This window comes from Synchiropus splendidus, chromosome 17, assembly GCF_027744825.2.
Source record: "Synchiropus splendidus isolate RoL2022-P1 chromosome 17, RoL_Sspl_1.0, whole genome shotgun sequence".
NCBI lineage: Eukaryota > Metazoa > Chordata > Actinopteri > Syngnathiformes > Callionymidae > Synchiropus > Synchiropus splendidus.
Window position 1 is genome coordinate 9044773 of NC_071350.1, and position 24722 is coordinate 9069494.

The following is a 24722-nucleotide window of genomic DNA, read 5'->3' on the forward strand; positions in this document are numbered from 1 at the left end:
GCCAGCGCAGCCCTCTACGACAATCCAGGGAGCTCTTCAGCGCCGCTATCCGCCACGAAAGTTCACCTCCGCTTCTCCCTCTCTGCCATCTTTTTAAACAACGCCATCAGCGCTGCAAATTACACCTTCCACATGGCACATTACTCTCTCCCACGATGACAGACGCAGTCAAGGCCGACACACTTCACCAGCAGCGCTCTTCACGCTGGCACCAGCCCCGGGTCCCGCTGCAGCGCCGCTTCATTTTCACATTAGCAGCGCTAAAGCGTGGTGTCATCAGCGTTCGGGAGGGAGGGGCTCCCGTCCGTCCGTCCGTCCGACGCTGCGTCGGCAGGTGGCGCCAACGACAGGTCGGGGTTTCCCACTCAGCTGCGTCATGCTTCGCCTCACCTAACGCGTGTCAATCCCTTAAAATGAAGGTGTTCCTCAGGGTCGATAGTGGGCGGAGCATTAGCAAGAACCTCACGATATGATTCACTTCACGATACCTACGTTTCTATAGTACCACAATATCATGATACACTGCGTTATCCTACACAGAAAAAAAGTTAAAGAAAAAAAATATTACTGAGAGTAGAAAGGAAAATTACGTTGTTTTTTTTTTGGAAATACTGAAAGTCAACGTGTTCATAGAAGCATACACTTAACTTGTAGACATAAAGAGCATCAACTTGGTCACTCAAATGACCACGACAGCAAACTAATGCAAGAAATGAGCAAAGAAATGATAATTCTTGCTTTTGTTTCAGACCAAACCAAAAAAATCGTCGTTAGTTGACAGCCAACTTTCAATGCCAACTCATTACACTATCACTATTATTATTTACTATCATGAACCAGGTTAGAACTTTGCTTGTTTTTGTGGCGATACACATGAGAAAAGTATCTATTAAATCTGCTTCATAATCTGGAAAAGTTTGCTGTTAATATTTAACAGTGTGCCGTTAACAAGTAGACAGGGGACGACAACTGATCTTTAACTAGTATGACTTGTAGTTTTCATTCAATTGAGTTTGTATTGAAAAAAAATGAGAAAAACATTCTGAAGTTGACACTGCATTGCTGTGTTTAAACACTCTTTCGACAGAATATATAAAGAAGGGACAGCACAACTGTTCACAGTATGAGTTGTGAAAATAAAGAGCACAATTCTCAGATATAACCGAGGTGTTTATGAGACAAAGGGCGTAAACAAGATACTGATACTGCTAATAAAACAAATGCACAAAGACACTTTGGCTGGTTCAAGAAGAAAGGGTAAACAGGCACAAACTCAGTAAACAAACAAAAACTCAGTCGTCAAAGGAGAAGAAAGACAACAATTCAAACACGGAAGTACAAAGTAACAACTGTCTAAATAGCAACTTCGACAACCAGACTGAAACTTCTATTGCCTCAATAAAGCAGCCAAAAGTGAGAAAGTAACCTTCAGCCTTCAGCTATGAGACAGTTGGGAGAAGAAATAGCATGAATATGAATAAGACAAGCTCAGTGGAGACGATGTGTAAAAGAGAAAAACAACTTTTAAAATGTATTTATCAAAGGAAAAAAACACAGCTGTTTTACAATGATGCGAGATGAGTGTGGGGGTGTTGTGAAATGACAGGCAGGACACGGCACAAACAGCAGTGGCGATGACAGGCTACAACACTGTCATCCAGCTCTCTCTTGTCATCACCACTCCTCTAACACCAAGCACAGAACCAATTTCCAGTCCATTAACAAATGTCCCAGACTTTATGAAAAGTGGTTTTTGGCGAGTGCTCGCTCTCCTGCTGAGTTAAATGAGTCTGGTTAGCCGGCTGTCACCTGCAGCTCCACTCACAGCCATGGTAATGAGAGCCAGCGTTTAATGACTCTTAGTTAATGAAATCCATTCCAGGAGAATCCAGGGTGAAGTGCAGGGAGCGAGGCGGCGACGCTAAGCTCCACATTAGACAAGTATGCAGGGGCTGACACCGACAGCCTGAGGGTGAACAGGGGGGAGCTGACACGAGCACGAGGCGAAAACAACAAAACAGATCAACGTCCTGGAAGCCACTCGCTCTCATCAGGGGGATTTGCTCTTTGCAGCGCAGTGTAAGCCACGGGGCAAAAAAGAAAACAGAAAAAAACATTGGCTTTTGAGGCTGCATGAAAAATACACTGTTATTATTGAGTAGGTGAGAAAGCAGTGAGATTAAAAGATGAGGAGCAAGAAGCAAAGCCTTCAAAGCGAGCAGAGGTTTGCCCAAGGCTCCGTCTCGCTGCAGAGAAAATAAGGCAGCCAGTCATTACCAAAGCTGCAGAGGAGCTGCAATGCCTTTCTCAACGCTTCCTCTTCTTCTACATATAAATCCACCTGTTAGGTCAAGAAACTATTACTCCCCTCCTTTGTGAAACATTTATTTGCTGGGTTTATAGTATGAAACCAGATGTTGATGCAGGTCATTATTACGATTCTATACAAAATAAAAATCTGTGTTTGAAAATTAAATATTGAGATTGTCAGTCACCTTTTTTTGGCAGAAATAAAGTACGTTTAAACAGCGTTTTGCATTGCGTTTGACACCAATTCCACGCACCATCAAGGTGATGCTAAACAAAGACAAGGCACCTGCTCCTAAACAAACAATGATCTGAATAACTAGCTGCTCTCCCTGTTTATTTTAGAAAAGCCTGGGGATTTTGTTGCATTAGAGAGCTGCTAATCCACAACAACAAAAACTCTCCAGACTCTTTTCATCCTAACAGCGCCCTCCATGAAAATGCCAGCGCTCTGGCTGCACCTGCATCCCTTTAGTCCTCTGTGGGTTTGCATACAGCAAGAGAGGAGGAGGGGCTGGAAGTAAAAGAGACGTTTGAATGGAAATGGGGGGCCAGGAAAGTGGACGATCATGATGCAGAGATTTTGTGTACTGTTTCCCCCGGTCGGCTCCTTTCATTGAAGGGGAAGGAGGGCGGATCACTGTTGATTTAGGCTGCACAAAGGGGGCCTTAATCCTTTCAGGGGAACCAAACCAGTCCACTTTGAAAAAGGGAACCTCCCTGTCAAGCATGTGCTTTGAGCAAGCCCAATGGACACCACAAATCAAGGCTCAGAGGAGAGCAAGGGCAGAATGCGGGGAATGTCTTCCAGCCTCCACAAAGAGGAAAGCGCCGGGTAACGCGGAGGAAGACGGAGGGGGCCGCACGCCGCCGTATAACGCGCCATAAGTCGGCCCGGATTCTGCCACAGCCCTGATGGGGTCGTAACCTGTATTCAAGCGGCGCTCCTTCCCTGCCTGGTAACTCCCCCCCATTACACAGGAATGTCCTTTCACGCAGAGCGCCTCCATTATGCCTGAGCTGGAGAAAATGGATCTGCTTTTAACAGCAAATTAGTGACTTGATAATGAGGTCACATGCGGTGTTAGCACACTGGGGCCATAAACAGATGCCTCTCCGGCCCTCACTTCATCCCCGCAGGAGGAACTACCACCTCTCTCACCGCTCTCCTTTCAACAGATATTTCTTGTGACATCAGAGCGCCGCACAACACACAGCACTCTTCGGCCACTTAATGGCTGGGCATCAACAAAAGATGGAAATGGTGTTTACCTTTAGATGCAGCAGTGCTGAAGAATTTCTCAGAGCCAGCATCAGAGACCTGAAGAGAGAGAAAGAACAGGCAGTCAAACACCACTTTTTGGAACTTGAGCTCAAGATGTTCCTTCGTCTCAGGGTGTCAGTAAATCCCTTTACATATTTAAAAAAAAGTCAACCTGTATTTGCTTTGTATTCCAACGCTAAGCTCAACAAACACTACACGAATTTACGGTTCAACTGAAGGGAGCCGGAGCCAGAGAGGGAAAGTGTGAGGCTGCAGTCCGCATGATGGCACTGTTGGTTCATGACGCGCGCTCCTCCTTTCCAGCAACACAAGAGAGCGCCTTCGCTTCAAAACCAATCTGCACACATATCTCTAAAATAAGACAACGTTTATGTAAGTTAAGCAAATGCTAAATGATGATTGAATTCACAGGGCGGATGAAAATAAATCGATCTTTAAAATATATATTCTTCAATATACAATAATTTCCTATGAAGTGATTCCTAAAGATTAAAATAAAATAAATATGAATAACCGTCCACTGACAGTTGAGCTATAAACGAGAATCTACTGTCGCTAAATCGGCTTGGTGAAATAAATGAACGCGGAATAATCAATAAAACGACAGATTCAGCATCAAAAACGCACGAATGTGCTGCGGTTCATACCTTCCGAGCCTCAGGATAACAGTGATTTACAATCGCTTTTTTCGCAATATGGTTTCACATGCTGCTCCTCCAAAAATATAATCCACAGGAGAAGAAGGAGAAGAAGAATGAGCGACGTCCACTCCGTGTGGAAGGAGAAGAGCCATGCGGGGAGCAGAGGAAGACGCTTTCCCAAGAAACAATCCGCGGCCACTCGACAAAGAGACCAAACACCCGTCTGTGCCAAAGCAGCCAGCGGGATGATCGAGCGTATCCAGGTTCTGTCGAGGTATTATTCTCCTGTCGGAAACATCCGCGCGGGGAAACAAACCGGTCCGGACGAGAGTCGCTGCGTGCGGAGAGGAATTCCAACAAAGCGCCCAAAGAGACGAGGGATGTGGCTGAAACCACCAGAGGAGCGAGGTGAATACGAGGAAAAATCACAACATATATGTCCGCTTTCGGTGTGTGTGTTCAGCTGCAGAGCTCGGTGAGACGGTGGCACCGCAGAAGCTGTGCCCATCCGCTCGTGCGCAGCCGACAGTCTGCCATTCATCCAGAGACTGCGCGTCTGAGCGCAGCGGCGGCGGCGGCGGCTTCAGCGTGGGGTCCACCCACTTCCTGATTTCCAGGCGGACTTGATCCAACCTCAGTCCTCAAAGGACCCGTGTTATCCTGCTTCCGAAGAAGATTGGCGCTCACGCTGACAGCGTCAAAACGCGCGCAAAGAAGAGGCGACTCGGTTTGTGCGGAGAGCGAGATGATGTCAGACACTAATGAATTCTCCGCTGCCACGACGAGGGGACGGAACAACAGAACGCTCCTTTATGAGCGCGCGCTGTCAGCCATTTGGATGGACTCCCACTCCACTGGCCTGGAGGGAGGTCAGCGCCAATATAAAAAGCACTTGAGGTCATTCAGCCGCAGCTCTCTCCAGGCCCGCCTTGTCAGATCGGTGACCCCACCAGACCAGCAAGGGTCCAGCCGTCTGCCCGCTGCACACCTGACAGGTTTATTCCATCGAAGGGCTCATATTCATCCAGATATACCACCGGCGAAAGTGAAGCCCTCGAAGGACTCTGCAGTGGTTTGTATAGATTCAAAGTGCTGAGGACAGCTGCAGTGAAAAGGCCACGCTGTCAAGAATTAAAAACATGCCCTGAGTTTCACACTTATGGTGCGACTGCAGACCAGTGAGGGAACACGCCAACATCACGACTGGCTCAGCTCATTGATGGAGTGCTGACTCATACAAAGCTATGTTCATTTCCATGGGGGACTTTCACAGAGACAAACTGCAACAGGACAGTATATACACATTATACATATGAAATGTATATATCCTCTATTTCACATATTCTTTACTGTCTAAACATCCCAAACATTGCAAACGCCTGAAGGGTCACCATCAGCCGGAGAAGAATTGCTTGTATATTGTTGAACTGATTCTGCTTCTGAAGTAAAGCCAGTGTTTTTCAACCTTTTTTGAGTCACGACACACTTTTAAAAACAAATCCAAGGCACACCACCAGTGGATCATTGGCCAAAGCGCAGGTCTGCTTTGACAAAATAGCATTTTTATTTCATTAAATCACAACCTCACATGTATCTTTGAGACACATTTGCACCAATCTGGCGTGTACAACAACAACAACAACAACAACAAAAAAAACCCAAAATGATCTGATAATTTAGTAAGCCAAAGGTGAAAAACAACAACACTCTTGGGTCGCAAAATATTGTTTTGAATAAATATGGAAAATCTGTGAAGAGATGGGAGGCTGAAATGATCCGTATGATGTCTTCACTTTGGCAGCTGGTCAACACGTTCTAATGTCGGCACATAGCACAACCTCTCTCCAGACATACTGGATGAAACTGGTCCATATATTTAGTGGCACACTTGGCATCAGGTAACGTCCCGCCCAGTGGGTGACTAAGTACAGACTTCCACATGGTGATAGCAACTCCACTCAAGAACTGTCTATTGTTCTGCTTCTGGAATGAATCCCGTCAGAGGAGCCCAGGACAGCGCAACCATGGCATGGGCTACTTCACCAGGTTAATATTTTTTGCAGGTACAAATGTGTTATGACGCTAATGTGAAATATAATTTTGCAAGTAAGGGAAAAATGTCATCGGGAGGAGGCAACATGGACACATTTTACAAGGCGGACTCCGACTTGACCAGACGGACGTGTTCCTATTCACACACAATTATCGCTCAAACACTTAAACAACTCAGTTTGTAAGTGTTTCAGCTGTAGCATAAAAGTCAAATAGCACTCAACAGAAGTTCAGTTTTGGCAGAAGGAAGCTACATCCTTTACCTATTGGAGGAGACGGCCCATGCTCTCAGCTTGCCAGTTAGGAAATTCCACACAATTTTGGCACAGAGTGGGTGAATCCTGATCCAACACTGGGGTTTCCAGGAAAATCCTCTTAAAAGTGCAAACGCTTTCAAATGGTCTAATGAGCATTAACTCAGTGGCAGGGAGGTCAGTGAAGGTACAATAGGGTGTTGCTACTCACCCTCCCGTCTCATGCCAGCTCAGTTTAAGCAGCCCCGCAGCACACAACCGAGGTTAGAACCCAGATTATAATCCCTCATGCTGTGACAGGGAAAGTGCGGGCCGGGTGGCTGAAACTGACCACGCAAACGTGACATCATGGGAAGGAAACAAAACAGCAGAACAGATTAGAGTCAAAGCAAGAACACACTTCCAGATGGCGGTCAGCTGATCACAGTTTGTGATGCAGGAGACCATAATCTGTCCACATGCGACAAGCTTGGCGAGAGTGGGTGTCGGCGTGGGAGAAGAATGTGGCGGGAGGGGAGCCGCCGGCCTCAGACGGCTGGTTAAAGTTCAAATTAGATAACCAGACCTGATGACCACGCCAAAAATGCAGCGGCTGATGTCGACAATTAATTTGACAAATTGAATAAACAAACACAATGGTTTGTGTGTGCTGTGAGCTGGGTGCAGCAGGAGGCCCTGGGGTCGCATCCGTCGAGTCAAAGTAATGGGCAGCTGCAGGCTGGTCATTCACTTATGTGATAAAGATCAGAGACAGTGTCTCAACACATGGACTGGATCGACTGAAACCAACTCACGCTACTTTTCTATCGACATTCATTCGGCAAGCAAACCAAGAGAGCGCTGGTCAGTTGCTTCGCCCTGCACCTGCAGGGATTACAGCTGGTGTTAGTCTGTAATCCAATCTCAGTAAGAGCCTGGGCACACCTCTAGGAAGGGTGAAACAAGGTGTCAACGCTACCAGTAGGGCGACCCAATCTGCCACTTACTCTCCTTCAGTCTGCTATTAAAGTTGCACGACAGGTGAAAGCAGAACAACTGGAAGGATGTTTTGGTACTACCTCCACCAAAATAACACAAAAACCCAATGGATGGATCTCAATAAGACATTCAGGATATGAGGCAAGGGACAGATGACTATATTTTGGTAGTCTTCCGGGAGCAGCAGAAATAAAGGTGACATTTGCATCTGAAGATATATATATATATATATATATATATATATATATATATATATATATATCCGACTTATGACCTGCTCTAGTTACGTCCACCCGTATTTACGACCACGGCCAGCAGATGTTCTTTTTTTCCTTTTGTATTCAATGTCTGCCACCATGGTGCATAGCAGCCCGGCAACACGTACGACCACTACAGTAGCACCTATAACCCTTGCGTCAGCTATTTTGAATGGCATTCCACTTGTGTCCAATCTGACTTACGACCGGTTGGTCGGAACCGATCCTGGTCGTAAGTTGGATGTTACATACATGTTTTTATATGTATATATAAGTTGTTTTATATAGAACATACTGATCTTAGCTACATTTTTCTTTACATTTTGTACAGTTTTGTATTAATTTCAGCATTTGTATTGTTTTAATTTTTTGAGCTTATTTCATTTTGACTGCTTCAAATGGCAAACTATGGAAATACACAGATAAACTCAATGCATTGGGTTGCTGCTTGGCAGGGGTCTGCGGCCGCTGAGTGCTTTGTCTAGTTTACAACATTGCTTTTCTGTGAACAAATATATCTTTGGCAGAGCACATTCCTTTCCTCAACTCCTTGTCATTGTCCGCACTTATTTCCCACCGCAGTGAATCAGAGCTCACATTCACTCTTTCTAGTGTGCTGTTCTTGGGTGAGTGCATAATTTTGCAGCACTGCTTCTCTTCACCAATAAACTCACTCGCATGTGGGAGTCACTTGATGGAGAGGTTTTCCTACCTGAACTTTTTTTCCCTGTGAAAATCTTGTGTTGTTTATGAACGCGGAATCATTGCCTGTTGTTTCTACAGCGAAGAAAATAGCTGCGATGGTCGTAAAAGCAATAAATCACTTCCAAACAGGCGATGACATCATGAAGCGCGGAGCTGCAATAAGACGTCAAGAGCTTATCTTGGTTCGGCTTCAATTGCATGACACGGCTGGCTTGAAGGTACACATTTATACCACCGGCAGAAAATGGCTGCCAGGCTGTGGCGGAGCAGCTCTGGACCAACTGCTGTTCCTCATTTTAAATGGTTGTTATAAGATTTGGAAAGAGCCGCGAGTCTTTGATTACAGCGTAACAGTCAGCCAGTGCTTTCACATTGTATTATTTCTCGTAGTGAGGGAGTCGAGGGCGCACCGTGGAACATGAGCGCCACACAGTTTCACATGGACAAAAACATCATGTGTGCGAGAGAAGGAATGAAGCGCTGAGATCAAACGCCGCGTCTGGACGTTGTTCCTCAGTAATCGCCGTCTGGGCACGTAACTCTGTCTACAGACCATCAGCTTCACACTGACATTTTGTCATCTTTTATTCCTTTTTGTGGACGACGATTCCCCACTTCAAAGAAACCAGATGGAAGTTTGCTTCCCCTGGAAACAGGAACTCTCTCCTAGATTACAATCACCAGGGACAGGCTCGACTTTATGAGCCTCCCTGCCATTACGCCAAATCTGCCCTCTTTATAAATATTCCCGATAAGTGAAACACGAGTGCCGTCCATGTAATACGCTAAAAGCTCTTCTTACGTCTGCGTGTTGACTCGGAGCTCCGTCTGTGCTTCACAAAGGCTTGTGGTTATGAGCCACTGGTGAAGCCAGCGGTGGATGTGGAGGGCAGGAAATGGAAAGTGAACCATTTTAATGACGCTGAGCAGAGTTCCATCTGATGTGAGCGGCCGTTATTTCAGGTGCTCAGAGACTATTTCACCTCTCGATGACACTGATATAAGATCAAATAAGCCCTGAGCTAGACAAAAGGTGATAGAAGTCCGTGTAATAAACCGTGGAGGAATGGCACCTCCAGATTTCCTCTTCATGCACTGTAAGCGCTTGTTGGTCTGCCATCTATTGCGCCACCTTTATCTCCACTTTATGATACAATGATGGATTTCAGGAAGTTGTTTAGTCAAAGAATGCTGGAAAGTAATAACAGAATTTCAGGCAACTTCATAAAAAAAGACATTTAACTTGTTATTGATCTTGAAAATGCCACCGCCGTGATTTGTCATCTCAAAAAACATTCATGTCCAATGAGATGACTGAAAGACAAGGTCACTAAATCCTCTTCAATGTCCCTTGTCATCAATTCAAATGGTAAAGAAATGCACACTTTTACCTTCCTAATGTATGTTGCTGCAGTGCATGTTCATTCTAAAATGAAAGGGGGAGTTGTCTTTGACTAATAACTCTATTATAGTCTTAAATTATATTGTATATTTTGCCAACATTTGGAAATTTCTCCTTGTTCGAGAGATTTTTAACCAGAGAGAGAAAGGGGGCGTGGTTTAGAGGCGCGTTCCGGTCAACTTACTAGTGAAAATGGCTGCAAGGGTCAGCGGGAAGAACCCATCCCTGATAGATATTATGTATCTGGCCCGGATGTACTATGGGATTGGTTCCGGATCCGAGCCAGGTTGCGTGAAAACAGACGGCAGTTACGGATTGGTTCCAAAACGGATCTGGGCGCGATATGACAGACTGATTCCAGACAGCAGCCGACTCCACGATGGATATCCATCCGGCAGATCCGGCCCACATCTGGTGCGGAGGCTATTAGTGAGTCTGATTCCTATGAGGATCGGTCAACTTATCGGACAATAAATAATTCTTCCTTGTACGCTTCTCTTCTCACTTGGTGGTAATTCCAATTCTTCCACACTCACTTCTATGATTTTTCTCTGAATGATTCCTCTTGCAACACAATTCAAAACAACGGATGTGGGCCGCAGTGCAACGCGCAGCACTCCTATCGTCAAAGCCGAAAGCAACGAGAAAAATAAATGCGCGATTGAGGATAACTTTTGCGAGTACGATGCGCCGACCGTCGTCAGCTACCAGCGAGACGAGACGATCCGTTTTGGATCCGAAATAGGCGAGTCGATATCGTCGATTTTCCCCCTGTATAAAAGCTGTTATACGGCGTACATGATTTGAAATAGTAAAAAATCGTATAGAATACAGGGAAAACGTATGAGTTGACAGGCATGCTTCTCAAACGCAGTATGACAAGTGTGAAATGTATCTTGCTCTTGCGGTCACATAAAAGGACTAGTTAACAGTTTTGCTAGTTCGACATTGCAACATCAAAGTTGAATGTACAGCTGCACAGAACTGGCGTAGTGTTGTACTATACTATACTGTACTGACAAAACGCATCAGCAAAACCGTTCATTATGGATGTAGGTGACAGACATAAGGGAAAACCGGATTAACTCCCGGCATTCTCCATGTGCTGTGGAGAAATGACTTTTTAATATTCCCCACAGCACTGTGAACGGGATCGAACACTACATAGGCTTTCTGCAGAGTTACTCACTTATTTTCGCAGTCGTTCCGCTGCACCTTATCTCGCGACGCCTGCTCCGGCTTGTCAATGACGACTAGCTCTAATCTGTACTCCTCCCGACAAGCAGCACTGACAGGCCCTTTCTTCTCAATTCCTCCGACGGGAAGCCAGACATAAATTATTGTGTCACTCATTGCCATTATGCATGTGGGAGGGACACGCCAACACACACACATTAAGACGGCCACTTCATTAAAAACTAAAGTGGGACGCTGTGCCTTGCCAGAAGCGGAGAAAAACAAATAAACCTTTGCAAAAGATGAGTGCATTGTCTACATCAATACACTGGCAGAGGACAAAGGAGATGAAAGTCCTGAGATATGCAGTTGGCCATGTCATGCATTTCCTCACATAAACAGCACTCGGGATGCGATTGGCATTCTGGGAATGGTTTGGAAGATTGATGGACATGGATGAAAATGTATCCGATATCAGCGGCTGAATCCTCTAAAAGCAAATCCTTTGTGCTGGGCTCAAGCTTCCTGAGAGCAGAGATATGAAACTCAACTCATATGTCAGCCGAGGAAGCGGTGAAACAGTATTCCGGTTGTTAAAAGCCTGCAGAGACTATGTTATCTGCTTATCTGCTAGCGGTCTTTGAAAGCCGGCCAGGGCCGTGTGAGTTCAAGATAAATGGCCTGATCAATGGCAGACATTATCTGGATCTAGTAGGCAATAATCGGATCCAGTCGACATTGTGGGCACAGAAAGAAGCGGCATGTCAGCGAGAGCAAACCCGATTCACTGGTGGTGGTCATTGTAATGGGGCTGCCACAGGAGTGGCTCTGGAAAACAATGCAGACAGGAAAATTGGTTTAACCTTCCTCAAATGGTTTGCTTGCACTTCACCCCCCCACCCCCCGCCACCCCCTTCACTACACACTCTCCCAAATCACAGGAGAAATGGAAGAACCCTTTGCCAAAATTACAGACATTGACTTGGAATGCAGGCTGTCGGAGGTCATTTCGGAGCGGTCTATCAACTCTGCCCCTCGCAAGCGGAAAGCGGCATACGAATTGTCCGCCTCAAATTACATGTGATCTATGTCAGACATGATTTATCATCAACATATTCATTTTAGTGGCAGTATAATGGCTAATCCACGCATGCGAGGGAACTGACTCCCTTGTCCGCGACGCCGTCTTTTACAAAACCTCAGTCGCTCAGCATTTACATCATGAGCCAAGACAGCACTGGGAGTTACCACCAGCATTTAACAGAGGACTGCAAACAGCACTACAGCTACCTTTTAATGAAGAGTATGGGCTTTCTGTTCAGTCACATTTAGCTATAATAATAATCCTTAATATAATCTGGCCCTCATCCACTAAGTGCTTGGCTTGTAAAAAAGGAGTGGTTGTGTTTGGAAGGAAACTTGTTGCTACCGACTTCATGAGTTGGTTCTTGTTGTGTACTTACAATGTGGGTAAATGATATACAATCGCAGATTTCATTGAAACTGTTGCCTACTATAACAGCATCAACTGTCGCAGTACAATATGAGTCGCAGGCTGTCTATTTGCACAACAAACCATTGCACAAAGAAACACTAAATAAGCAACTCAAACACGACTGGGTGTTTGTTTATAGCAGTCAACCTTTTTGATCTCTTTTCCAGAACAAATGGACCTTCAAGCAATAGAAGTGATTCATTACTCTTAATTTAATTTATGTTCAACAACCATATTTAAGCTACAAACCAAAACCTTGTGAAATGACATGAAGCCATGTGATCAGCGCAAAGATGTTTGTCATCGAAAAGTCCAACCAGCAGCAGAACCAGGAGCAAGTCATATTCATCAAATGTATTGTAAGACAACTTGTAAGTCATGAATAAAATTCTGAATAAAATTAATATAATGACATTGTCAAAATATCATGAAAAGAAATAATATATTTTATTTTCAAAATAAACTCTAAAGAAGTAAAAGTGTAATTGAAAATATCATCATAAACTTTTTCAATTAATTTTAAAAACTTCAACAGGTGCTTTCATGAACAGTTTTTACTCTTGTTGAGGTGGCATCACCTTTTAAAAAATCTTTTTTCTTCTCCATACATGGTTACATGGTTACATACATGGTAACTACCACAAATTTGCAGCTGTCAAGTCAATATAATGACACACTACTGGCACCATATGCGGCAAGTGAATTAAAGCCGAGCGTCTCGGGGCCCTCAAAACTTTTAGTGGCCCTCTACTAGGTGCTCGGTTGGCCCCTATGGTTGAGAATCCCTGGTTCGTACGACCCCCGTGAGGACAGTACACTTGGGCCATGAGGTGGGAGACACAAACCGCTCAGTGTTCCAGGGAACATGGTTTTGTGACTGCTGACTCGATTTGTCTATGGTCAGAAGTCTTTCATAAGTTGCATCCTCATCACGTTGATTCTCAGCGAGAAAAATGGATTTGACGGACCGCAATTTCTCATTCACATTTGAGACCTTATCAGACGAGCGGTGGAAAACATGGCAAGCCCACCGCTTTAATTCCTCCAGCTAATCTGCATGTCTTTATGTTTGCAGAGCCCCAGCAGACGTCTACCGCGACAGAAGCGTGGTGTTAGAACCCCCCCGCGAGGCCCCGACTTCATGCTAACCAACTGTGCCGGCAGGGATAATATTTTTCCTTTTTGTTTCTTTTCACACAGCAGCGCACAGGGAGAAGAGAGACGAGGGGAGTCGGGAGATAAAGGAAGAGAAAGTGAGGAATAGAGCGGAGAAGAAAACAAAACGGGGGAAAGAAGAGGGAGCGTCGAGACGGAGAAGGAGCCAAACAGGGAGGTAGCTGGGAAGAAAAGGAGGGGAGACAAACAGCCTGCTGGGTCTCTCTAAAAGGAATGACTACAGGAAAGCACTGAGGAAATCAGTTGTATTAAAACCTGTCTGACCCTTCGCAGACCCCCCCAAGCAATTCACGCTGCTGGAGCAGTATGCTCAGAAGGATTAGGCCTCTGGAACGCTTTGTCAAGACCATTCTGTCAGGCATCATAAGAGACAGTCCTAGTCATCCCACCACAGCCCCCCTCCCGTCACTCCTCTCAAACAAGCTCTCCGAGGCTCTCAGTGCACTCAACAGCTTCAGAGTGGGGGTCTGATGATAGGCTCTCGAGGGGGACAAAACAAGAGCCACGGACATCAAAAGCCAGCAGGGTGACAGACAGCAGGGAGGTCCCAGTCTTTCCTTTTTTAACATTCCAGTTTAATCTGTCTTTGCTTCTCCCTACACTGCAAGCCCCTGCTGGTCATTGAAGGGGCTTCTTTTTGACGGGGTAACTAAATAAGATTGTGTTTTTTTTTCCACTGTGTAATCTTTGCTGGGGGCTGTGTGCGAGCTACACAAAGGAGAAGCTTCAACCTCTGATGTGGGGTTTGTCACAAGAACAGCCACAGCCATGTTTAACGCTGAGAGTTTCTTCAACGTCTTTGAGCTCAGTAGCTGCTCTCTGGGTCATTGCTCTCTCCAGAGACCGTTCTTTTTCGACCATTAAATAATCTTATCTGAACACAGCATGAGGAGTATGGCTTGTCGGGGATCAAGCATGTGCTCATGGGGAGTGTTGCATCCATACCGATGTTGTATCAAAGTCTTACCCATAAGAAGAGAAAAAATAGGCACATTATTATAACAACATCGCAGTGTCCAACGAATTGCGACAAAACAATAAAACGACCAACACCAGCAGGTGAATGACAAAGAGCCCCAAGAAAGAGTTTCCTGTGTTGTTTGAACAACCAAGTTCCGCAGCTAGCAACACATTCTCACTCAAGGTGGAACATAATGACAGCTTGGGCTGTTGTTATTTGTGGTCGGGTTACAACAAACAAGAATAGAATCTAAATAAACATGAATGAACTAGAACGTAAATTGTTAGAAATGCTTGCTTAATGTTACATTTTGAATTGTAAATGTATATTAGGATTTTAATTCCTCAAAATATGGTGTGAAATCTATGTGTCCTTTGATGTGTCCTTTGTAAAATGGTGTCAATGCTAAGGGTCGGCTTGTAGCCGCCGCCATTTCTCCTCTTACTGCAGATTGAGCTAAGGGAATGATGGCGTCACGACTAGTTGACTAGTTGTTGCAGCCCTAATGACTTTAGCGTTCAGCATTGACAGAGAAAACAACCTTGCATGTGGACACATGAAGCGTCAATTGAATGAAACGTTTCCCCTCCTGCAGCACTTGTTGAGGTTCAAATAGGTAGGGGCTAAGATGAGGAAGTGTGAGGGTGATAAGTACCGTATAAACGCTCACTGATCTTGCTGACTTGGTATAGATAGTACCTAATGTGACCATGATCACGTGATGTACTGTAAGGTACATGTGAAACTACAAGTGCAGTTGTATTTTAAGAGCAGGTCCTTAAGGAGTGCCACAACGTGGCTACACCCAGACCATTTTTTTCTGGTGAAGCACTGCCTTCGCTACAATACATATTGGGCCAATGAATTTTGTTGCTACAGTGGTTGTAGCTTAAAGATTCACTTGGCATCAAAGGACAAAGAAGGCCTTCAGAATTGATATTGGTTAGCTAATACTTTTTGTTAGAATCCTCTGCCTGTTATTGGACTCTATCCAGCTGTTATCTACTTCCTGTACTAAGGACAATGTCTTTAGCTCATATCCCTGGTTTCCACTTTCACAAAGTGACCCGCATATGGAGCTAGTAGCGGGCCAATGACTGAGGGCCACGAAAGTGCTACTGGGGTGGGGGGGCGGTGTCTGTTGACAAGCACGGGAGGCCTCTCCTTTGAAGCCCTGCGTGCATTAATATTTCATGACCCCCCCATCTCCAGCCCCTTTTATCAGATTTGCTCTTCTGGCTTGTGCCGTTCATTAATAGTAGAGCGAGAGGAGGTATCCTCGCTTCAATGGCCCGATCTCACCCACAGATCTGAGGAGGAGCCTCTGCGCGAACGCAAAACCTTTTGGCACTCCGCATATCTTCAAGGCGATCTCATTAAACACGAGTAACAATTACAACAATTACAGATAAGCCTAAGTGTGTCGAGGCTGCAACATGATGTTTACCATGATTAGCATGCCGCGCTATCAGCAGGGCTGACAATCGTCGGCTGCCGCTCCACAAGATCACAGGAGGATCCCCCTCCATGACAGACGCTAAGCCGCTGACTGACCCCGGGGTTCGTGCTAGGTTTTGGGAGGTGAATAAACTGAAGCTTCCTGCATAGACAAACACCACATTTTGAAGACTAAATTCCCGACATTTGGGGGATTTTCGCAACTCTTGGATTCTTGTAGCATCAACTCCTGACTCCACTGGTGTTGGCAACAAGCGTGCTTATCGGATCAGAACCTTCTAAATGAGGCTCCAAAGGCGGACCACGGCGGGGGCCAGTAGATTTCCACGGGGGCGTGTGTGGGCATGGTGCAGGGCACTGGTCAGCAAGTGAGGCTGGTGATCAAGAAATAAGGCCGTGTTTGTCTTCTTGTAATAGAGATGCCTTTGAGAGGAGGCCTCATCTGCCTCGGGACACATTCCAAGCTTTACTCCACAAACTCTGTGCCGCCATAAGACTTTGGGTCCTAAATGTGCACTTTGTGAGGCTGCCCGCCGGAGAGCAGCACGGTCAGCATGTGAGTGGACCCGACTCACAGAGCACACTTGGACTCTGCTCTCTCTCTCTCGGTAACAGGATCTCGCTTGTGCTCGTGTAATTGTGTTTTTTCCAACTTAAACCCAACTAATAGACTCTTGAGTTTGTGCGACGACGCAGGCTCTGATCTGTGAGTGAGTGCAGACACACATTAAGTGCCATTAATGCCCAGGGCCACCCAGTAAACCGCCGGTGCTGAGCCCGATCGCAGCGCCTGTCTCAGCCGGGGCTTACCACGTCCCGAGTTTACCAACATCGGGCTTCGGCGGGATGATCCCCAGCCAGGGTGCGCACTCCAACACTCGCATGTAGAAACACAGACACAGTCTTTAAGAGGATTTGCTTTGGCAGTGGGGACAGGCTGAAAGGCTTGTAAAGGGAGAGCGGCAGGAGCAAACAATTTGACCCCATTCCATGCAACAAGATCAGAATAGAAACGTACACTTCAAATTTTCCACAACTATCACACCTGTTCAGCAACCATGACACATGCTTTCACTGTTCCTAAAGCTTTCATACCGTTCCTAAACGTTATTGTTAGTTTACTGCGTCCCTCGTGGCAACAAGCCACTATGTCACAAACATTAAAAACGGTGTTCCTCAATTGTCCATAGATGAGTCCCTTCAGCCCTCACTTGTATAGGCCCAGGCTACTGGTCAGCGGTGATGCTGATCTACCACTAATCTCAGTTGAACACCCTGATAAAAATGTAATAAATTGGATCTGTCCATATGACTATTAACTAGAGTAATATTTTGGGTTTAAAATGTAAAATATCATAACTCACTGAGTATGGTGAAGACACTTCAATATGGCACACCACTCTCTTAATGCGACAAACCTGCTGACCATGTAAATCGGAAGTTGTTTTATGACTAATGGAATGAAACTATGAAGAAACCATCATAGTGAATTATACTTCACTATACATTTAATAATATACAGTCATTTCCGGACTATAAGCCGCAGCTAATATATGGATTTTTACAGGCTAAAGAGCGTCATGCTAGCAAGATATTGAGCCTTGTCACATCAAACCGATGACATCACAGGCGTTTCATTTATCTTAAAGTGCTCAAAAGTGTGCTGTTCTCCCCCACGTGTCCCCAGCTCCGCCAACAGAGCTGACCTCCAGGAGGATCGGAGAAGAGAAGAAGCAGATGAGACCAGCTGTGGTGTTAACTTCAGACACATGGGCGAAAACAGCGCACTTTGAGCACTTGTGAGGAGTTCATGATTCATGTTCAGAACATTGCAGAGTGCGTTTCATAAGTCAGTCTTGATGCTAGACCAGGTTTTCAAAACTATTTTAGAAGTGATCCTCTCGCATTTTAAAGCTGGAAGCACTACTGACCTTTCTACGGTGCAGACAGCACCTCTGCACCTGCGACTTATAGACCGGTGAAGCTTATGTATGAACAAGATTTATTTTCCATCTTGAATTTAGCTGGTGCAGCCCATATTATGCCGTGTGCCATAGTCGGGAATTCATGGTATTTATTCATGCATAACACCATATATATCGTCATCTACATTTCAATGTTAACCAAGCATGAAAGTATCTGCCTTAGTGGCTGTTCTGTTTTGATTCACGTCCCTTAACTTTCATCTCGGAGAGCAGCCAAATCTCCTCAGTCCATGAGTGAAAGCAGACAATGAAGCCGCACTGCAGACGTTTTCCCCTTCAATAACATCAACAACAAAACCTGCAAAAAGTTACTTACAAATTAAAAACAACAGGCGGATTTACAATATTGCTATTGAGGTTTTGGAACCAGATGAGAAACTGATGAGTTCGAACAAGAGAAACAAATATCTGTGCTTGACATAAAACATAACGCTTTTCTTCTGGGACTGAGTCACATCCAGACGCCATAGCTAGTCGGAGGACAGCGGACGCACTCTTCCTCGGTAGTTTAGCATGCTAGCTGGCTGCGGAGTTGAAAAGCAGTGTGTGATAAACTGCCTTGCAAAGTTCACTGACCAGGCGCACCACAACAAGAGACGCTTGACAGCGTCTCCATTCAGCCTCACAGAACCAGAGAGGCCCAGCCAACACCTGCAACTTCACATCGCTCCCGGCACTGTCACACCTGACACTGCTCATGAATTTATGTGGGAGCACGCATGCATGCATGAACCCCCCCCCCAACACACACACGATGATGACATGCATGCATCCCAAAATATCCACACACACACAAGTGAAAACAGACTCACAATTAATCACACTGTTGCACATGCGCATTGTCCTCTCGAGACCCCTGAGGTGACAGATGTGTCAAAACAACATATTGGTTTCGCCTCCTTTCGCTGTGATGTTTCTTTGTTCCTCCAGCCGGAGGAAACCACTGGATCTGATTTGCCCGGCCCTCGGCTGATGCATTTTTCAGGAGAGCCTTTCGAAAAAACCCACCATGTTCCTGGACATTAAAAAGCAATTTGGCACTCCCCGGATTAGGAGCGCATGTTAAATCGAAGGTTACACTTGGTGTAGGCATTAAAAATTGAGCGACTCCTTATATTAACCAGGTTAAAAGCAGCGCGCAGCATTTAGGCAGGCGAAATGGAATCTTTCAGCATTACTAATTCATCCGCATGAAAACTGCGTCTTCACCGTTTCACTCTCGAACACACACATTAACCGTCTTGTGGCTGAGCTGACTCTAAAGTGAGAACACCATCTGCAGTGATTGTTAAATATAACCTCCTCCTCTTTTCACTCTTCCACTCCTGTTAAGATGGGAATCTCTGCTAGATGAGCTGTGAACTGTCCTTCAACTCACAGTCTATAAATTCTCATCCTGCACCCAGAGCGGCTGCTTTTATCTGAATATGGACGAGAAACGCTCGTGTCTCAACACCACCAGATGCGTTTCCTGGCTGAAGCAAAGACAGGTGAGACGTTCAAAGATGAATTTCTCTCTGTTTTCTGTCCCCGAGAAGAGAGAGCGGGGGGGGGGAGACTGGAGCAGATAGAATGAGCCTCATACATTCATTTAGCACTAATGATGGATGCTAATGATGTCCATAATTGCCGCTTTTAAACGCCGACAATTACAATTTCCTTTACAAATTTATATTCGCTGGCAATCAGGCTAATTATGGTCTGGGTGATTAAAAGGCCTTTTAAAAGCCCAAACAGACACATAAAGCAATTTAATGGGAGACGAATGATCCACTGTGTTTAGCCAGCAACCGTGTATTAAATATTAACTGCAAGGCGGATTTGGCTGGAGCGCACTTCCAACACGTGTCACGAGACATGGAAAACTTGTGGGTGAACCGAACCAGTGTTTTCTTACACAAAACAATTCCACCTGACAGGATGAGAGACACTCGGCTTGGACAACACCATCCTTCATCGCAGGGCTTCTTGGCCTTTTGGATCTCGGGCCCCACGTTTCCCGGAACGTAATAGAACTGATCCATTACTCTTGCTTTCATGTGTTGACACCAACAACCATATTTAATCTACTCACACGTAAACAAACCAAAACCTTGTGAACTGACAGGAAACCATGTGTTCATCGCAAAGATATTTGTCAACAAAAAGTCCAAGCAGCAGCAGAGCCAAGTGCAAGTCAAATTCCCTTACTAAAGAAAAAAAAAGCAAAAAATTCAATAAAATCTAAAAAACTTTTTTTTTTTTTTTTACTCCAAAGAAGCTATCAGTGCAAATAAAAATTCAACAGATGCTTTCATGAACTGTTGCTGCGGCTCCATAACTTTCTTTAACCTCCTTTCTTTTCAAGAACTTCTCCATAGTTGGTCACTATCACAGATTTGCAGCTGTCAAGTCAATTCAGTGACACACTACTGCCACCATACGTGGCCAATGTATTAGAAGTGAGCGTCTCGAACAGAAAACCTTTACCGGCCCTCTCGGAGGCGCTCGCGCCCCAACCATGGGCCCCGGTCCTATGGTTAAGAATCGCTGCTTTTTCACTGCAGAGTGCAATCGCTGCAGCCATGTGTGCACAATTACACCTTCCAGCCAGTAAAACAGCTTTCAAGCACGGTAAGAGACATGTTCGAAGTCGGTGTGTGATGGCTAGACGTCTTGTCCACATGGCTCTTATGTGTCAAGCCACTGTGTCTGACACCTTTCCAACCAGATTTCCACAGTGGATCCGTTTGAAAACACTGCATCCGGGTCTCCGTGCGGACAGGTGATGCACATTGTTTAGCAACTGGACGTTGATTTGCTATGAAGGCTGAAACGGACCAACATGAAAAAGAATGCACAAGTTTTTTTGGGGCTTGTGCTGAACAGAGTATGAGAGGATGAACCCCTAGAACGCCTACAAAATGATCACATAAAACACTTTATTGAAATATGTTCATAACCTTTCCAGTTACGACAGAGAAGAACTGGTGATCACATGACTTTGTTGACTTCTGAATGCCAAGATACAAACTCACATACAATATACCTCGTAGCAACATCTGTTTGTGGTGTGTGTGGCTACTGCAGGTGTCTACTGTGATTGGTTAAAACATCATAGTTAGAAACTTTTGTTGACAGTTTGACAGAAGATTCCGTCGAATGAGCTCAGAGGCACTGAAGAGGCTCAAAAACTCGCTACAAGCACAACATTGTAAACATGAATGGCCACTCTTGTGTTGAGAAAATCGAGTGAGTACTTTGCCATTAAATTGACTTTGAGTTAACTCAGCTCAGGTGCGATTAATTGAGATTAAATGAGATTAATCTACTGACAGCCCTAAAAATCAATAATTATAAAATAAATAAATGAAGGAGTTCTGTCCAGAGAATATAGAAAAACTTGACAAGGACTCTGTACATTTGTAGGAGCCTTTGAAGGTCATGTTTTTGTTGTTTTTTTTCCGCCCCTTGCAAATAGCCTCCAGTGTATGAGCCAGCTGGTTCAAAGCACAAATTGCTTCAAAATATCCTCAACATTTTTGCTTCTCAGATGAGTTCCAAAGCTTCCAGGTCATTGTTTCTAGCTGCGCAGCTGTGGAAACAATATGCAATTCACTTTGTTGACTTAAACAGATGAGCACAGAATGGAAAGCACATGCTTTAAAGATTAAATTCGTGGTGAAAAGAAAGTTTCAAAAGGAAAAAGGTCCCTCAGATTTAATATCCAATTTGACTCCCTTCATCCGGCACGGTGAAATAATTTGGGCCAGGCCTGGTCACATGGTGCGCATTACATCGGTGCTACAGTCAAAGTCTGACAATGCAATCAGAGACCTTTGAAGCTGGATGGTTCTGCAGCGCCGGCCGCGATGAGAGGGAAATGAAAGCGTTCGCCTTGTTCTGACAAACAGTCTGATGAGAGGCGGAGAAAGTAGACTGAAAATGAACTCATCCGTCTTCGCCCTTGAGCCAAACCCAGCAGAAGAGGACACATCAGTTCTGTTGGACTCATGAAACTACCTGTCAAAGTGTGTCGTCGAGCACCACTTCGGTTCAAGAGGACTCTTTTACTAGCAACTCTGAAGTCGAAACCAAACAGATGCTATTCAGAGACTGTCCTACTTGCAGTATAGGTGTCTGTTTATAGAAGTAAATTACCATATCAGAGCCTGTCCTTCCATTTGCCTGTCAGAATGAGAATAATGGCCGACTCCTAACAGACTACCGATGCTATCTGGCAACGTGATGGACTGAGAATGAGTCCATCCGGTCGGACCTGCCAGCATTACACGGCTGAGAAACTTCTCTTCCCAAGGGGCCATGTTCCGTAGCAAAGGGCAGAGTGAATTCTGTAACAATTTGCTATGAGATCCAGGCAAGCTGAGCTGCCCAGGCCTGATCCGGGACTAGACGGAGAGAAACACTACCACATGATAAGATGTTGTGTTATCGATCTGGAGAGCTTCATGAAGTGGGGCAGACTATAGGTCTTGGTCTCTTTTTTCCCAAGGCAAGTGAGCCTCCAACATCCAATATGGAGCTGGTTCCCGACACAGTCACAAGGACTAGTGCTTTCCTGTGCTTCACTCATTGTCAATTAGATTGTTTCCAACATACTCCTCCATTCTTCTATGACTTTAATGTCAAAACTGAGACAACAACGGTCGCTTGAACGGCTGCTTTCAAAGGCGAAATATGAATTTTAATCTACAAATGTCATACGTATGTCTGTCACTTTCAATATGGAGGCTCCTTTAACCATTCTAGTTGTTTTCAGAACCGGTGTAGGCACCAAATGTGCCCTACCTGCCGCGGAGTGATGACACATCCGGCACATACGATATCTTTTTTAAAAATGTTTTCATGATCCAGAGGAAATTGAAATAAAGGATTTCAAGGCGCTTTCTAGCACATGCGTAGCATTTATTTCCACAAAATACGATGTTTGTCATCCAATCGTTTGCGAAGTTTATGTTCGTTCTTCTCCGCAGTCTGCGGAACAACGCGTCGTGATTGGCGGACATGTACGAAGCTTTGTGTTTCTTTGAGACCCCGTGAGAAATCACTATCGTCTCCACAGTAGGCACTTGTACATATCCAGATATGTTTCTATGCATTTGTCAGGGGGAAATATGCATCGATAAAGGAGTTTTCACTCCCACCACCTTCGCGCTAGCTGAAAGACGCGACGTGATTGGCCGACACGTACGTCATCACCCCGCGGCAGGTAGGACACATTTGGTACCTACACCGGTGTGAGCCGCATGGACCGAGGTTAACGTCATCTTAACTTTATCTTTAAAGTGAAAAACAAAACGCTATCGTGACTTTCATTGTTTCCTTGCCAAGAGAGACGCTGTTAATTCAGCTGAGTATCTGATCAAGCCACTACTTTTAATTTAAAAAGCTTCACTTGTACTTTTCAAGCACCACTTCACTTAACCGCAGTCCTCGCGGTCCAAGAGCACTTAAAGGCCGGAGGATTACATCCGCCACAAAAGCGACGGCGGAGGAAAAAGCCCGGCCAAGGACTGGGTGTTGACAACAACAAAGAGCAACGGCTCAAGGTCCCTTCATTTCAGACGCAGGCAATGAAGTTCCCATTTAGACGGATGACAAATTGATCGGGGGGAGAGAAGCCGCAGCGAATAAACGCGGCTAATCTAAACTTTGGCACGTGTTACTCCAACACCGACACAGGCTGGGGACCGTGCTGGAATCTTTATTAACAGGTAGAAAAAACAACAACATGGCTGCCTGGGGTAAACACAGCGACTTGAGCAAAGTGTGAAGAGTGTCACATTCACAATGTTTTGCAGACAAAGTTGGGGCTGAGGGAGGCGCTCATTTGGGAGCCTCGCATCATTAGGGCTCGAAATAATGACAACAATGTCTGGGAGCAGGACGATTTGATTAGTGCTTTCAGGTCTGAAGAGGAACCTGGAACGGAACCAAAGGACTGCGGAGAGCCAAGGTGCCACAGAGCTCTTAATTGCCGCGACAGCACCTAGAGACTGGATGATTTGTGACATTTTATCCGCTGCTCCGCGCGAAACACTAATAACTGTTAATTAACAGTAGCACAGTTGTTGGGACACACACTCACACTCACACAGGGCCGTGTGTGTTCTTCAGATTAGAGGAAACAACATCTCTCGGGGCATATAGGAGATGCAGCAAAGATGTAAGGCTGCGCTACTCTAAAGCTGAAAGGCACCCGGGAAACATGCGGCTATCAAACAAGACAAACAGCGTCTTTATTGTTTCCACATTGATCTCGCAGCGTAAACCTGTTCCTCCTAATTGGCCCGCGAAGGCGGAAACAAAACCAGCATTTTGTTTTAGCGCCCACTTAAATTCCATCAGCAGCGTTTCACAGATTGTTGCTCAGTCTTCCACAAGGTGCGCGCCCCCTACAGGAGGCGCTCAACTCACCGATATATCGGATTATTAAACAGGAAAGCCATGGGACTAACCATGTTCACCTATCTACATGCGCAGCTCTTTGACTTATTAGAGGGAAAGTAAAGTACACCAGTGGTCCCCAACCTTTCTATCACCACGGTCTACTGTTGACCATTTGAACGTGGCCCGGCAGGTACGAAGTT

General features: G+C 45.3%; 1 protein-coding gene across 12 annotated transcripts in view; it reads right to left on the bottom strand.

Moving 5' to 3' along the window:
- auts2a (activator of transcription and developmental regulator AUTS2 a) overlaps positions 1–24722 on the bottom strand; it is a 274712-nt gene that overhangs the window by 20916 nt on the left and 229074 nt on the right. For all 12 annotated transcript variants that reach the window (XM_053847999.1, XM_053847997.1, XM_053847994.1 and 9 more), the window contains one exon: positions 3580–3628. In XM_053847999.1, the coding sequence (XP_053703974.1) occupies positions 3580–3628 (49 nt within the window). The remainder of the gene's footprint in view (positions 1–3579; positions 3629–24722) is intronic.